A 16,287-nucleotide genomic window follows, 5' to 3' on the forward strand; every position below is an offset into this window, starting at 1 on the left:
GTGGCCTTAAAACAGTGGGTTGACTGGGCAGTTATTTTGGTCTAGATGAGCTCACCTGGGGCTGGATGGTCTAGAACGGTCTCATGCACAGTCTTTCAGTTGGCAGGCTACTGGTCCAGGGCCTCAGCTTGAGCAACTTGATTCTACTCCATGAAGTCTCTCATTCTTCAATAAACCCGTCCAGGCTTCTTCACATGGCCATCATAGGTTTCCAGAGAGCCGCAAGAAAGGGTGGGCCCTGATGCAAAAAGCCCTTTACAAGTCTCTGCTTGTATCACATTTGCTATTGTACCACTGTCCAAAGCAAGTCACAGGGCCAAGCTCAGGGTTAGTGAGGGAGAGGCCAACCAAAAGCATGGATATTGACAGTGTAATGATTGTGACAATTTTTGTAAAAAATCTGCCACAGTTAAGAAGGAGGGAAGGATAAAGGAAGGAAGAAAATGAGGGAGATCCAGGGACTTTGTGGTGCTGCACCCTCTATTACTCTGGTCTATCATTCTGTTGAGGTGAGCAGGCTGTTGGCACAAGCTTAATTTCAAAGGAGCCCAGGGCATCTGTGGAAGCACCTATGGCTGTGTTTGAACCTGTGGAAATATTACCCTCAGAGGTTTCTGCTTTCTGGGTTTGTTTGTTTTTGAGACAGAGTCTCGCTCTGTCGCCCAGGCTGGAGTACAGTGGCGTGATCTCAGCCCACTGCAATCTCCACCTCCCAGGTTCAAGTGATTTTCCTGCCTCAGCTTCCCAAGTAGTTGAGACTACAGGTGCCTGCCACCACAGCCAGCTAATTTTTTTGTATTTTTAGTAGAGATGGGGTTTCACCATGTTAGACAGTATGGGATGGTCTCCATCTCCTGACCATGTGGTCCGCCCTCCTCAGCCTCCCACAATGCTGGGATTACAGGTGTGAGCCACCATGCCCAGTCTGTTTGTTTTTTGAGACAGAGTCTTGCTCTGTCTCCCAGGCTGGAGTGCAGTGGTGCGATCTCCGCTCACTGCAACTTTCATCTCCCGGGTTCAGGCGATTCTCCTGCCTCAGCCTTCTGAGTAGCTGGGACTATAGTCATGTGCCACCACACCCGGCTAATTTTAGTATTTTTAGTAGAGATGGCGTTTCACCATGTTGGTCAGGCTGGTCTCGAACTCCTGACCTCAGGAGATCTGCCCGCCTTGGCCTCCCAAAGAGTTGGGATTACACAGGCGTGAGCCACCTGGCCCAGCCAGGTATCTGTTCTTTGTAAATTGACTCCCACCACCAAAGAAAAATCATTCCCTCACCCATTCCTCCTACCCCACTCAAGAATGTTGTTCTTGTTTAGTTAAACCCACGCTCCCTAGCTGGAGGCTCTTTGAGTAGTTGTGGATTTGGTTGCCCAATATACTATTTTATGTCCCACCCCTTGCAGTAAGAGAGCTGTCTTCCTGACCAAGGGTGGGCCCATGATTTGGTTCTGGCCAATAAGAGAACCTCTTCACCCTGGTTGCAGCCAGTGGTTCAGGATGACCATGTGACTCCTGGTCCAATCAGAGAGACCTTGCTACTTGGACAGATTGTCCAGCTTTGGGATCACAGTACTGGTAGAAAGTGAAGTTGGGACTATATATAGGAGGAGAAAATAGGTCAAAACACAAAGAAAGGCAAAGAGGCAGAACTAAGAGATGGAGAGGATGCCATTGTTTGAGGCTCTGGATCTAGCTAGCCGGAAGAGCATACTGAAAATATACAGTAACATTAAGCTACTTTGAATTGGATTTCTATCACCAGCAACCAGAATCCTAACAAAAAGACCAGTTAGAAGGTAAAAGCAGAAGGTCTTTTTCTTTGATGGGGGTGATGGTAATGGTGGGAGTAGTTAAGTTGGCATCAGGACCCCTTGTTATTATACTCCACTGACTGTTCTCTCTTGGAGCCCCATCACTGAGAGCCAGTTAAGGGCCTTATAGTGTTTTTTTGGTTTGTTTTGTTTTTTTTGAGACAGAGTCTAGCTCTGTCGCCCAGGCTGGAGTGCAGTGGCCCATCTCAGCTCACTGCAACCTCTGCCTCCCGGATTCAAGCGATTCTTCTGCCTCAGCCTCCTGAGTAGCTGGGATAACAGGTACCTGCTACCATGAAGGGCCTTATATTCTATTGGTTGATGCCAAATGAATAGAACTTAACCAAGAGAGCAAATTGCCTCACTAATTTTATTTATTTATTTATTGAGACACGATCTGGCTCTGTAGCCCAGGTTGGTGTGCAGTGGCATGATCTCAGCTCACTGAAACCTCTGCCTCCTGGGCTCAAGCCATCCTCCCACCTCAGCCTCCTAAGTAGCTGGATCTACAAGGCAAGCACCACCAAGCCCGGCTAATTTTTGTATTTTTGGTAGAGGCAAGGTTTTTCAATGTTGCCCAGGCTGGTCTTGAACTCCTGGACTCAAGCAATTGCCCGCCTTAGCCTCCCAAAGTGCTGGGATTACATGTGTGAGCCACCTCTACCTAGACTGCTTTAATTCTTCCTTCCCTATTCTATCTCCTCATCTAGTTTTGGAACAGAGTTACTCTGGAAAGCAACTCTTGAATCAAACCTGACATAAACTATTAACTTAGCTAGTTACATCAACTTTCAAAATTAAACAGACTGTCCGGTGCTTGGGATACCAGAAGACCATGAAGAATCACAGGCCAGCTTTCTTAGGAATTGCTTCTTAACTTAATTTGGGCATCATTCAGTAGGAAAAGAATGCCAAGCCAGACTTGATATTAAACAGAGGCCGGAAGATATAAATAACTCAAATAAAGCAAATCAAGAATCACCATCTCACTAGTAGGAGGAGAGAAAATAAAGTGAAAAATAAGAAGGAAAAGACCAGACTGTGAACTTTTGAAGGGAAATATTATTTGCAAGTGAGAGACACTGAATAAAATCAAGTACAATGAGTTGCTCAGTGAACATTACAAAAAAACGCACAAAACAGGAGCTATTTAAAGACTAATTATGAGATGTTGACAGATATAAAATGCCACCTGAGTTAGACAAGAAAACCTGAATGGGAAGCTAGGATAGTGGTTTTCTATTCAGGGCCTTTCCCTGAAATATAAGCACCCTCATTGGTGATAAATTTTAAATGAGCAAGTCCTAAAAAAAAGTTTTTCATAAGAATATAAATGAAGAAATAGATGAGTTATTGTCAAAGATTTTGGTACATCTCATCCTAGAGTAAGACTTTTATGGCAAATTGCTTTGCAGACAATCAAAGCTAAATATAGCATCAGGTTACTTTTGGGGTACAGTATCCCTTAGCTACTCTCTGAATCTAATTAGAAAGTTAATAAAAAGAATGCTAGACATTCTCAGAACACCTTTAAAAACACACTGGCGCCGGGCGCGGTGGCTCATGCCTGTAATCCCAGCACTTTAGGAGGCCGAGGTGAGTGGATCACGAGGTCAGGAGATTGAGATCATCCTGGCTAACACGGTGAAAACCCGTCTTTACTAAAAGTACAAAAAATTAGCCGGGCATGTGGCGGGCGCCTGTAGTCCCAGCTGCTCGGGAGGCTGAGGCAGGAGAATGGCGTGAACGCGGGAGGCAGAGCTTGCAGTGAGCCGAGATCGCGCCACTGCACTCCAGCCTGGGCAACAGAGTGACACTCCGTCTCAAAAAAAACCCCCCCCAAAAAAAACAACAACATTGGCTTACAGGTATATGCATATATCCAAACTCAGCAAATTGTATACATTAAATATAGGCAGTTATTTTTTTAAAAATACAAAAACACAAGAGACAACACACACACACACGCACGCACAGGCTTGGCTTTATTTTGTTTATCACCCTGTGTTCAACAAAAACTGTTAGCATTTCTATGAGTTTTTCGTTTACTGAGTTGGTTTAAGTAACTCTACCCGTATAAGCTTTATAAAAAACCTCCACTAGTTGTATGCCTGAAATATCTAAGTTGAAGGAGTGGTGAGTGAATGAATGGCTACTGGCTACTTCTCTAGTAGCATTACTGTTCTGGAAATGAAGTCCTAACATTAATTTGGAGTTGTAATTTGGAGTCTCATTTAACTCATTTATTGAGCCCCTACAGTGCACAAAGCCACAAGCCTAAGCACTAGGAATCAAATCTGTGCCTAAGGGAAGGCCTTATTTATTGCTTGGGAGATAGAAGTGTCATGATTTACCAGATAGGATATCTCTGTAGTTTCTAGTGGCAGAATGAGGAAGTTAAGGAATTGAGAGTATTTTGTTTGTTTTATTTTTACCTTCCATTTCCTAAGTGGGCCTTGAGGCTTTTTTTTTCTTTTCTTTTTTTAATCAGAGGAAGTAAAGTGAAACAGAAGAGATCCTGTGGTGCAGAGGTTAAGAGTGTGGGCTATGAAACTGGCCTTTCTGGCCTTCTCATTTACTAGCTGTGTGACTTTGGGCAAGTCTCTTAAACTTTCTGTGCCTCACTTTCATGAGTTGTATAGCAAGCATGACTATAATGATACCCACTTCATAGGAATATTGTGAAGATTAATGGAGTTAATATAAGTAAGTGCCTAGCAGGTGAGTAAATATGACTATTGGTCAACCAATCACTTAGCTACATTCATCTCTTACATTCCTGCCACTCAAATAACATTATTTTTCTTAAATGTAAAGCTTGTTGGTGTCAGACTCCATCTAAGGTAGGTATTCCCACAGAGAGGGGCCTGAAATAAGAGGCTAAATTTAAATTTTTCCCTCAATGGCTTTAATTATTGATTTGCAGTTCAATTCATTTGCTACCAAATAGAGTATTCAATCACTGGCTACTTTGATCAAAGAACCCAACAGCTTCATATACAAAATGAGTACAATATCAACATTTTACTTCATTAAAAGTTGGTACTCATGATAAGTGAGTTAAGGGTATTAGAATGTTTGGAGGCCAAATGAAAGTATTATAACTAATGACACATAATGACATTATTTATCTGATTATTTCCTGCCTTTCAATTTTAGAAAGACTTGACTAGAGGCTGAATTTGGACATTAAACCCAAGAAAATGAACATTTGAAGATAATTTCTCAAAGTAGAATTTGGCCAGTTCACCATGCTTAGCAACCGTTTCAAAGAGAAAGATAATTGAGATTTTTAATGAGCTTTGAAACTTACCTGAAAGGTGGGATAAAAGTGTGGTGTTAAGCAGTGTGAATTAATTTTTTTTTTTTTTTTTTTTTTTTTGAGGCAGAGTCTCACTCTGTTGCCCAGGCTGGAGTGCAATGGCACGATCTCGGCTCACTGCAACCTCCCCCTCCCAGGTTTAAGCGATTCTCCTGCCTCAGCTTCCCAAGTAGCTGGGACTACAGGTGTACACCACCATGCTCAGCTAATTTTTGTATTCTTAATAGAGATGGGGTTTCACCACATTGGCCAGGATGGTCTCAATCTCCTGACCTCGTGATCTGCCCACCTCAGCCTCTGAAAGTGCTGGGATTACAGGTGTGAGCCACCACACCCGGCCTGTGAATTAATTTTAGACAGCTTGTTTAGGATACATCCTAGTGGTTATATCTTTCTTCTGTACTGTAATTAGCCAGAAAATAATCTTTTATTTAATAACATTTTTTCTGATCTCCTTTGAGGAAATACTCTAAGGTCAGTTGTCACCTGATCGTATTGTCTGTGAAAATTGAGTGGTATTCTAGTTTTATTACAATAAATCACTTCAATGCAAGAAAGAGGGTACCAATCTTTTTTTTTACCTAGCTACCAGCTAGATTTTATAAAATAGGGGCTAAGAGTTCAGAATTAGATTATGATGATCGTTTCTCTCTCTTTCTTTCTTTCTTTTCTTTCTTTCTTTCTCTTTCTCTCTCTCTCTCCCTCCCTCTCTCTCTCTCTCTCCTTCTTCCTTTCTTTCTTTCTTTCTTGACGAACTTTTGCTCTTGTTGCCCAGGCTGGAGTGCAATGGCGCGGCCTCAGCTCACCGTAACCTCTGCCTCCCAGGTTCAAGCGATTCTCCTGCCTCAGCCTCCCAAGTAGCTGGGATTACAGGCATGCGCCACAACTCCCAGCTAATATTTTTGTATTTTTAGTAGAGACATGGTTTCTCCATGTTGATCAGGCAGGTCTCGAACTCCCGACCTTAGGTGGTCCGACTGCCTCGGCCTCCTAAAGTGCTGGGATTACAAGTGTGAGCCACTGCGCCCGGATGGTGATGGTTCTTTTCTATTTTCTTTTTATTTTTTGGGACAGGGTCTTGCTCTGTCACCCAGGCTGGAGTGCAGTGGTGTGATTATGGCTTACTGCAGCCTCAACCTCCTGGCTCAAGCCATCCTCCACCCTCAGCTTCCTATGTAGTTGGGTCTACAGGTGCATGCCACCATGCCTAGCTAGAATTTTATTTTTTAGAGAGATAGAGTCTCACTATATTGCCCAGCCTGGTCTCGAACTCCTGGGCTCAAGTGATCCTCCTGCCTCAGCCTTCCAAAGGGCCAAGATTACAAGCATGAGCCACTGCACCAGGCTCGACACTTATTTTCAATCCAATTTCTAAAGCACTATAATTTGATTGTTATCTAGATATGGGGACCAGCTGCCATATTCTTTAAATGGTGGCCATAGCTGAATTTTGTGGGAAAAAACGCATTGCATTTTACAGAATATGGCCTCTATAGACTAATGTTACTCCAAAACCATTCAGGCTATGGGAATCTTCTGCCAAATCTAAACACTGTAGAGCTAAGAAAAGAAAGAGACTCTGGGGAAGACGAAATGAAATTAACTGAATAAATCCTAATTTGGAAGGGAGAAAAATGACAAATGGAAGAAAAATGCAAAAGGCAGAGAGGCAAATAGTTTCCTCTAATGTCTGTGTCTCCTGATAATATTTTAGAGCTGACATTATATATGGGCAGCTAAAGCTGAAAGATGAGAAATAAAAATATCTTGAATCCTACCGGAATATCATGTTCTACGTTATTTTTTTTTCCATTCTTGGGGACACAAACAAAAATTACACTGTGAACTAACTGCCACAAAAGAAAACAAAATACTGTTAGGGATAAGCAGAAAGTATACAACCAAGTTCACTCCAAACTACCTTCTCTTCCTCACCCATCTATAAAGTAACTTAATTTTTCAAGGGAGAGCCTTTTTTTTGGGTGATGGGGGAGACCGTGCCTACAATCCTTAGCACTGATTTCCTAACTGCTGAGTAGCATTAGTCACGCATCCTCCTCATGCCCATAAATGGAGGACAAGCCTACACTGATGCTATCAGATGAATTTAAACAAGGCATGTTCCAAGTGAACCCTCAGAGCCAGACTGACAACACTCCTGCAGCAAACTCATCTTCAACAGAAGCAAATTTTATTTCCTTTTCTGAGTACACACTGCTAACAAATGTATAGGCCAATGTGATGGCTCTGTACTGTACACCTAGGACTTGGAGCAGGCCTCCTACTGTGATATTAAGCAGGGGTGGCTGGGCGTGGTGGCCCACGCCTGTAATTCCAGCACTTTGGGAGGCCGTAGCAGGTAGATCACCTGAGGTGAGGCGTCCGAGACCCGCCTGGCCAACATGTTAAAACCTGTCTCTACTAAAAATATGAAAATTAGCTGGGTGTGGTGGCAGGCGCTTGTAATCCCAGCTACTGGGGAGGCTAAGGTAGGAGAACCGCTCGAACCTGGGAGGAGGCTGCAGTGAGCAGGGCTCTCACCACTGCACTCCAGCCTGGGCAACAGAGCAAGAGTTGGTCGAAAAAAAAAAAAAAGCATGGGTAAAAGTTTATCTGAGAGAAAGTTGAGGTCTATATACCTGATGTTAACAACAGAGTATATTTCTTTTGATGAATAGTTTTTAATTAGGGAAGTCATTCACTCATTTATTCATTCACCTTTTGAATACCTAGGTGCCTACATGATGGGCCAGCCATTGGGCCTTGGGCCAGCAACCCTTATGATAGAAGGGTTCAAATGATTTCCACTATTCAGCCAAGCCAACACAATCTCAGCTAATTTTTAGTTTTTAATTTTAATTGTTTAGAGACAGGTTCTGTCTCTCAGGCTGGAGTGCAGTGGCCGGATCATAGCTCACTGCAGCCTCGAATCCCTGGGCTCAAACAATCTTCTTGCCTCAGTCTCCTGAGCAGCTGAGACCACAGGGGTGTGCTACGATACCTGGCTCATATTTTTTTTCTTTGAGACGGAGTCTCGCTCTGTCTCCCAGGCTGGAGTACAGTGGCACAATCTCGGCTCAGTGCAACCTCTGCCTCCCGGGTTCAAGTGATTTTCCTGCCTCAGCCTCCCGAGTAGCTGGGATTACAGGCACCCGCCACCACACCTGGCTAATTTTTTGTATTTTTAATAGAGATGGGGTTTCACCATGTTGGCCAGGCTGGTCTCAAACTCCTGACCTAGTGATCCGCCTGCCTCAGCCACCCAAAGTGCTGGGTTTACAAACCTGAGCCATCATGCCAGGCCCAGACCTAATTTTTAAGCAGTTTATGAGAAGAGAATCAACTTTAATTTTTATTGCCTTAGTGCACTCTCATCCCATAAGAAGGTAGTTTGATATAGTCGAAGGAACAATGGACCAAGAATTGGAAATCCTGAGTTTAAGTTGTGGGCAAGTTACTTAACCTCTCTGGGTCTCACATTTCTTTTCTGAAAAATGAGTGGGCTGGACCAAAGATTCCTTCCATCTTTAAAATTCTTTTATTCTATATGGTAACACATTCCACAGCATTTCCTTTGTGACCAGAATTAGTCTGTGACTTCCTACCTTAAGTATCGCTTTGCCCTCTTTGAATGTTAAACCAAATATGAACAAGAAGCAATAACATTTTGTCACAGCCAACAAATTGCCCTTCCACAGAATGACCTTTGGGGGTCAGGCCACCCATTGCAATATCTAAATCCAAAAGGCAATGAATGCTATGACCAACTTGTGAGCTGGCAGGCTGCCATCCAAAAGGATGGAAATGGTTGTAGGCAGCCAAAATTCTTGGCTGGTACATTTTTAATAAACATAGAAAATAAGAACAGCATTTTCCACTTGGATTGCTTAATTTGATGCCCATACCATTGGAACATTTGCTGTTAGAATAAAGATGATGTGATATATCACTTATTTAGCACAGGATGGATTAACTTTCACAAATGAGAAGTAGGTTATGGAGTCATCTGTAAGGAATTTTTATCCTTGTTTCTTGTGTCTGGCAGGAGATAGCTTGAGTCATTACAGCACTCTCTCCACCCCTTTTGGCCCTTTGTAAGAGTTTTCCCTGAAACATAAGCTCTGTCGGATTTACTGTATTGCTATGAATGGACTAAGGCAAATTGGTGTGACTTCTCTGTGGTCGAATATGTTTTATTAATACTTTTCCAAGATGGTTCAATATGTCTTAATTTTTCCAAGAAAAAAGTCTCCACAGCACATGTTCAAATACTTGAGGAATGTGTTTCAAACTACAGGGAGAAACTTACGTAAGACAATGACCCTCATAGTTGGTAGCTATGATTTTTAATCATGCCTGTTGCACTAATTGATCCAGTTACTTGAGCTCTATGTTTCCCTGTCTCTACTTGCAATATGGCAACTAGGACATTTGACTGGCAAGTTTGTTTTCTCTCCAGTGGTTGGAGATCCTTGAATAAAATGCCCTCTGTAATGGTAAGCTGTAATTAGATATGTGGGTGGTGGAAATTAGCGTTCTTCAAGTACACCATGTTTAAGGCAGAGGCATCATGCTTTCTACTACCTGAGGCCACCTTGATCCTCTGCCATAGCTCCGGGTCACTGCTTCTACAGGGCTGTTGGTCTAAGGCTGCCGGTTCCAAAAAGAAAATAACTCGGTATTGAGCTCTGAAACCAGGAATTTTTATTATTATTTATTTATTTATTTATTTTTTAGATGGAGTCTCGCTCTGTCACCTAGGCTGGAGTGCAGTGGTGTGATCTGAGCTCACTACAACCTCCTCTTCCCAGGTTCAAGCGATTCTCTTGACTCAGCCTCCCCAGTAGCTGGGATTACAGGCGTGCACCACCACGCCCGGCTATTTTTTTATTTTTTATTTTTAGTAGAGACAGGGTTTCGCCATGTTGGCCAGGCTGGTCTGGAACTCCTGACCTCAGATGATTCGCCTGCCTCAGCCTCCCGAAGTGCTGGGATGACAGGCGTGAGCCACCGCACCCGGCTGAAACCAGGAAGCTTTTTTCATGGTTAAAAATGGGCTACACAGTTCCATTATAGACAAATCAGGCATTGACCACGGATCACTATAACTTGTCTTTTCATTTGGAAGTGTACATTATCCCAACCTTCCTAACTATCTTTTGAATGGTACCTGCATCTTAAAACACCAAAACTTTTGAATGGATTCCTGGAGTCACGGTAGGTCGTCCATTTTGGATGAGATCCTTCAGCAATAGGATCCCTGTAGCAACAACCCTTTTCTATCCTCCTCACCTTTTATACAGAAAGTACATCCCTGTCTTCCGGACTAAAAGGGGGCCGTAATTCGTACAGTTAAAAATTTTATTATTGGATTTGTTTTTAGATTTAAAAAAAAACCCGAAAACAAAACCTTCAACAATGATCAATTCTGGCTTCCTGGATGCCCTCCTCCCCGACTTGACTTGAAATGAAATTGCCTCGCCAGTATTTTATATCTACTTTTTAAGGGAGGTGACTTCAAGACCATTGGGAATGACGAAAAATTTAAAATTATCATTAGTTCCTCTCTCTCCCCGCCCCCTGCCCGGGATTCCCTCTTTGCTAATGACGCTGGAAAGCGGCTCCACTGGCTGCGTTTCTCTTCTTCCACTCTTGCGGCAACACACTGTTCCGCGCGCGTCTCCCGGCGACTGCGTTTCCCCGAGAGTCGGCTGCGTTCGTTTGGGGATGAAGTCATCCCTATACCTAGTGTGCACATCAACTCGTTCCATCGGCGCAGCACGCTGGGATTCCTCGGGAAGAAAAGGAGCGAAGGGAACAATGATGACCATATTTTCCATTTATGTGCCCCTCCTCAACTCCGCAGGAATCGCCGGGCGCAGCCGCGGCGAGGGCGGGCAGTTGGGCTGACCGGGATGCCCCCCGATTCCCTCATCCCCGTCCTGAGACCGCAACAGGGCGGGCTGAGCACTCGCCCCGCGCGAGGGCACCCGGCCGCGAGCCGACCCGGAGTCTCCTGGCCCGGCCCTGTGCCCAGTCACGCGTCCAAGCTCCCCACGCCGGTGCCTACGGGTCTGGCGCCCAGGAGGTCTCGGCGCCTCGGTCTCCGCACCGCGGCCGTGGGGGAGGCCTCGGAGCTCCCCAAGCCTCTGGGGAGCGGGAGGCGACGGGGAGGGGGCCGACGGTCAAGGACAACCACGGGCGAGGAACCCCGGGCGAGGAACCCCTGCCGACAACTGGCGGGAGGTGTTGGGCGGGAAGGGGGGGTGGTGGCCCGCCCGAATCCCAGGGGGGTGCAGGGGGCGGGGTAGGGAGGCAACAAAGAGCCTCTCTCCGCCGCCGCCGCCGCCGCCGTCGCGCTCGCTCTCTCCCAGCCTCGCTCTCCGCAGTCCGGCGGGGGCCCGGCCGCCGGCGCGGGGGAGCGCGCCCGGCCCCCCGCCTCCCCTTTCCTCCCCTCCCCCCGCACCGCCCCCTCGCCCCCGGGGGAAGGAGGGGAGGAGGGCGGCGCCTGCGTGTTCCTCCGCCGCGCGCCCCGCCTCCTCCCGGGCTCCTCGCGGCGATCCCGACTCTCCTCCCGCGGCTGCAGCAGCTGCCGGTTGCACACGGCCTCGGCGGCGGCGCGGCGAGCGCGGGCCTGTGGAGCGGCGGCCGGGCGCGCGGCCCCGGCGGGCACCCCTCCGAGGGCGGCCGAGGAAGCTCCGGGAGGAGGAGCAGGACCACGAGGAGGTGGGAGGCGGCGGCCGCCTGGGGACCAGCTCCGCGCCTCGGCCTCTCCGCCCCCTCCCCAGCCTTTCTCTCGCCCTCTTCTCCCACACTCCCGGCCGGCGCCTCGGCTTTGTGCGAGGAGATGGTGTAGCCCCCTGGCCGCCGAAGGAGGAGCCGGACACTTGTCTCCCGTCTCCGAGCTGCTCCCCACCCCTGGAGGAGAGACCCCCCTCGGCTCGGCGCCTTCTGCGTCTCCCGGCTGGTGGGGAAGCCTCTGCGCCGCCGGCACCATGAGGTGAGGGGCGCGCGGGGCGGGGGCCGGGCGGGCCATTGTGCCGCGGGAGCCGCGACCCCCGTTCTCCTCGGACCCCGCCTTCCCTCTCCCGGCCCGGCGCGTCTCCCCTGGTCTCCGGTCTGTTCCTCCCCCTTCCCCCTTTTGTCCCTTCCAATTTCTCTTTCTTTCTTGGAAACCTCCCCAACCCGTGTGGTTTGGGGGTCTCGCTTCATCGTTCTCTCATTTTTCCTCAAATGCTCTTCTTTCACCCAGGATTTCCCTTCCTAAATTTAATTTGCGCCTAGCTCCCTCCCCCAAGCCTTTGCAAGCGAAACCCGGGAGATGGGGAGGGGTTCGAGAATCGAAGCGTGCGTGTTGCTGGGAAACAGGTATTTTTTCGTATATATGTAAAAATTTCATGCACTTTTGCCTCCGAACTCTCGTGTTTAATTAAAAAAGGCAGAAAAGTTTGAAAGGTCTGAAATCTCTGCGGGTAATAAAGTGCCTCTGGTAGGGGTAGGTGAAGGAGCTGTGAAAGGCGAAATTTCACGATGGTGGGGGAAGGGAAAGAATTGATTAGGTTCACGTGGTGGGGGCAGTAAAAGACTGGGATAAGTAAGTTGGTAGGGGTGTGTAAGCGGGGGCGGGGAAGGGATCTGTTTGGAAAAGCCTTTTCTCCCCTTTCTCTGTAGCAGCCTGTGTTGCATTGCAGCAGCTGCTTTTTCCCTTTGCTCTGTAATCAATAAAACAGGAGCTAAATTATTTTTGCGGCCCCGAAGAAGAGAATTGAATGTACTGTCGTAAAATATTTTTTTAATTGATACGATGAAACATATGGTGTGATATTTTTCTTTATTGTTTCTCAAATTGTGTAGGAGAATAAACCGTGATGTGGTGTGTCATTCATTGGAGATTTTTTTTCCAGCCTTTCCTAAACCTGTTTTGTGTCCATAACCTTCTCTTTTCGGATTGGTGCAAGACTTCGTGAGAAATGGGACTTGGTAGACTGAAGGCTGATCCATTCTGCGTTATCATCCTTAAAGGCCTTCCTTGTGGGTTAAACAATTGTGGATAAAGTAAATTACTCCATTTCTCTCTCCTGGAAGAGATAGTCTTACAGTTCATTTGGATTTGAATCTCCTTTGTGTTTAAGATTAATGGCCAACCGTTGCTAAGACCTTTATAATGTAATACAATGAGATTTGAATGATATAATCTACAAATTCCTTCGCTTTGGCAAGAAAATGTCATGTCATTGGAATTCTTTCTCAATTTCGGTAGTTTCCATTTTAAACTTTGCTTTTCATTTTTTTTTTCTATCAAGGTTAAACGTGTTTCCATTTTGCTTTTATATATATATTGTGATATATCTTTGTTGAATTTTTACTTAGGCTTACTGTGAATTTGAATTTTTTTCTCTGATTCCAAGTTACCTGTATTTATGATGGCCTTAAAGAGTGAGTTTAATGTGGTGTCTCTAGGCGACTGACCCCTTTTCCCTTGATGATTTCACACAAGTTATTTTCAAATATAAGCGATGAGTTTAAATAGTAATTATAGCATACAAACCAAAAAACACAATCTTTGTAAAATATGGCTTGAAAACTTTGAGTCATATGTTTGAGCATGACTTTTTTTTTTTTTAATCAAGTTACTGATGTCCTTGAAAACTCAGGAACTATAATATACATACTGTTATATCTTGTAATATTATATGTTGTTGGTTTCTGTTTTAGAGATCTAATGCCGTAGGGATCTTGCAGACCAGAAGTTATCAGTTGTTTCAAACTTTGGATAAACTTATCTTAACATTGAGAAACATAAAACAGGGAAAGTTTTTTTTTTTTTTTTTTTTTTTTAAAGATGCAGTCTTGCTCTCTTGCCCAGGCTGGAGTGCAGTGGCGCGATCTCGGCTCACTGCAACCTCCGCCTCCTGGGTTCAAGCGATTCTCCTGCCTCAGCCTCCCAAGTAGCTGGGATTACAGGCGCGTATCACCACGCCCGGCTAATTTTTTGTGTTTTTAGTAGAGACAGGGTTTCACCATGTTAGCCAGGATGGCCTCCATCTCCGGACCTCGTGATCCACCAGCTTCGGCCTCCCAAAGTTCTGGGATTACAGGCGTGAGCCACGGTGCCTGGCCAAAAGTGGGTTATTTTTAAATAAAAACAGGAGTAGTTGTCTAATTCAAAGATTGTGAACTAAAAAAAAGTTACCGTTTTGGGTATTCAGTGAAGTTTAATCACTGTCATGTATAGATGTCAGTCTGTCACAGGTAAATTATGTCTTCATTTGAAAATTCCTTTTCTAATAAAAAGTAACTTCTGTTTTTCAAGCTCTTTTCTTGCTCTGTTCCTTATGAAGTGTAGAGAGAGAGGAACCACGCTGATGTTTTCCAGTAACGTAAATATAGAACTTGGTACACAGATCTGAAAAGTTTATTTAAGCAGTCTACAGTAATTCTTCGTAGGCTAATTTTGAATAAGAGCAGGAAAGAGGGTCAGCTTTTCACTTTGGAAGGAACTGGATTATTTGGCAGGTGGTTAGGTAGTACTTAGATTTGCTTAGATACCTGTAAAAGTGAGATTGGTATGGGATAAAACGTTCTTGTGCTGCTTGCAAAAGTCTTTGGAATATTCTTTGGGATATTTTGGTGCTTAGGAAGTGCTTTTCAGGTTATATTAATATATGCTTAGTCTTCATGCTTTCAAGTCCTGTGGGACATTAATGTTAGTCTTTTAAGTTGAGTCCTTTTGGGTTATATTAAGAGGTAGTTCTGATGTTTCAAAGGCCATCCAGAAATAGGAATGCCTGAACAGGAATTTCCAATTAAGTCGGTCAGAATCCTGAACAGAGGATATGATGAATATATTACGGTATAACTATTAGTGATATCTGTCAGATGACTTTAATTTTAGGAATAGCATGATCACTGTGTATAATCTTATACAGAAGAGAACTGAATAATAGTTTATGTTCCTGAAACGGTCATAGGCATTTGAGTAAAATGCAGTATATAGATTTACTTGTTAATATTTTCCTTAAAGATGAATATTTAAAAAATGAAAAAGCATATTACTTATACAGGACAGTGGAAAGGTTGAGACCAAAAAGCTGGTACTTTTAGTGTCCTGTCTGTTTAGTTCTATTCTTATTTTTCATTTATGCAATGTTTCAAAAGTGTAAGATGCTTTGTGATTAAAGTGTGCGTGTATGTATGTGAATGCGTTTGTATGCATGTACATACAGTGTGTGCCTTTTAAGTGCATTTTTAAAATTAGTTGGTTTGTTACTTAAGATTTTTTTTTTTTTTTTTAACTGAAAGAGGAGCTTGTCTGATCTAAAATAGTTGCATGTAGCCTAGTGGCTAAGGAGAGCTCAGAAGATTTTGTATTTACATTCTCGGATCCGTATTAAAATAGCCCAGGCTTCCACTAGCTACTCTGACTTTCTGATATAAAAAGGTATAGTAGGGTTATGAGGATTTGTCCAAGCCATTTACTAGCTGGGTGACCTTGAAGTAATCACATTATTTCACTGATGTCTTTTTAAAAAATATGTAAAAATAGAGATAATTCTTAACTGAGTAGTGAGGATCAAATGATAATAGAAGGTACTTTATACACTGGTAAGCCTTAAATTTATGTTACTCCTCCTGTTTCCAGGCCTATTTCTATGTTAGACTATTTGGGTAAAACTTCTGGGCAGTGGGCTCCACCTTGCGACCTTATTTAGCTCAAGGATGTCAAAAAGACCGCATTTTTATTATTTTATAGGTGAGGAAGCTGTTCCCTTCTTCTGTGTTTCCTTCCTTAGGGTCTTTGAAGTATCTTCATTTGTGGTAATCATAAATTTTATATACATTTCAGAGTGTGGTACAATCAAGGGTCAGAAGATCCAGGTTTTATATGCTGACCTGTTAATTGAGTAAACTGGTAAAAAAAAAAAAAAAAGAGATAATCTTATATTTCACAGGATTGTTTTGTGAAGTGTCAAGTGAGATATCCATGAAAGGATACAAATAGTAGTCTCTTTGTTCCCATGGGTCTTCATTTATACTCGTAGCTGTTGGATGTGTGACTTTCCCACAGAGGTTTATTTTAGGAGCAAGAGCCAAATCTTCATTTTTTGAATGTCAGTATTGTAGGAATTTACTAAGTGAATAAATCTTGAA

At 44.3% G+C, this 16,287-nt stretch overlaps 2 protein-coding genes across 13 annotated transcripts in view; one reads left to right on the plus strand and one right to left on the minus strand.

The window, feature by feature from the left end:
• Positions 1 to 10,488: 10,488 nt before the first annotated feature.
• LOC117977291 (collagen alpha-1(I) chain-like) lies at positions 10,489 to 12,133 on the minus strand. The gene is made up of 2 exons (XM_034947814.3): positions 11,207 to 12,133; positions 10,489 to 10,928 (listed from the first exon to the last, which is right to left on the minus strand). The coding sequence occupies exons 1-2, from the start codon at positions 12,131 to 12,133 to the stop codon at positions 10,632 to 10,634; spliced, it is 1,224 nt and encodes a 407-aa protein (XP_034803705.1). The 3' UTR covers positions 10,489 to 10,631.
• Positions 11,456 to 16,287, plus strand: part of ENAH (ENAH actin regulator) — a 160,089-nt gene continuing 155,257 nt past the window's right edge. For 7 of the 12 annotated variants that reach the window (XM_057301251.2, XM_055107531.2, XM_055107544.2 and 4 more), the window contains exon 1: positions 11,456 to 12,136. In XM_057301251.2, the coding sequence (XP_057157234.1) occupies positions 12,132 to 12,136 (5 nt within the window). In that variant the 5' untranslated portion in view covers positions 11,456 to 12,131. The other 5 variants (XM_055107541.2, XM_008967786.6, XM_063596967.1 and 2 more) reach the window with 4 other exon arrangements.

Source organism: Pan paniscus, chromosome 1, assembly GCF_029289425.2.
Source record: "Pan paniscus chromosome 1, NHGRI_mPanPan1-v2.0_pri, whole genome shotgun sequence".
Lineage (NCBI taxonomy): Eukaryota > Metazoa > Chordata > Mammalia > Primates > Hominidae > Pan > Pan paniscus.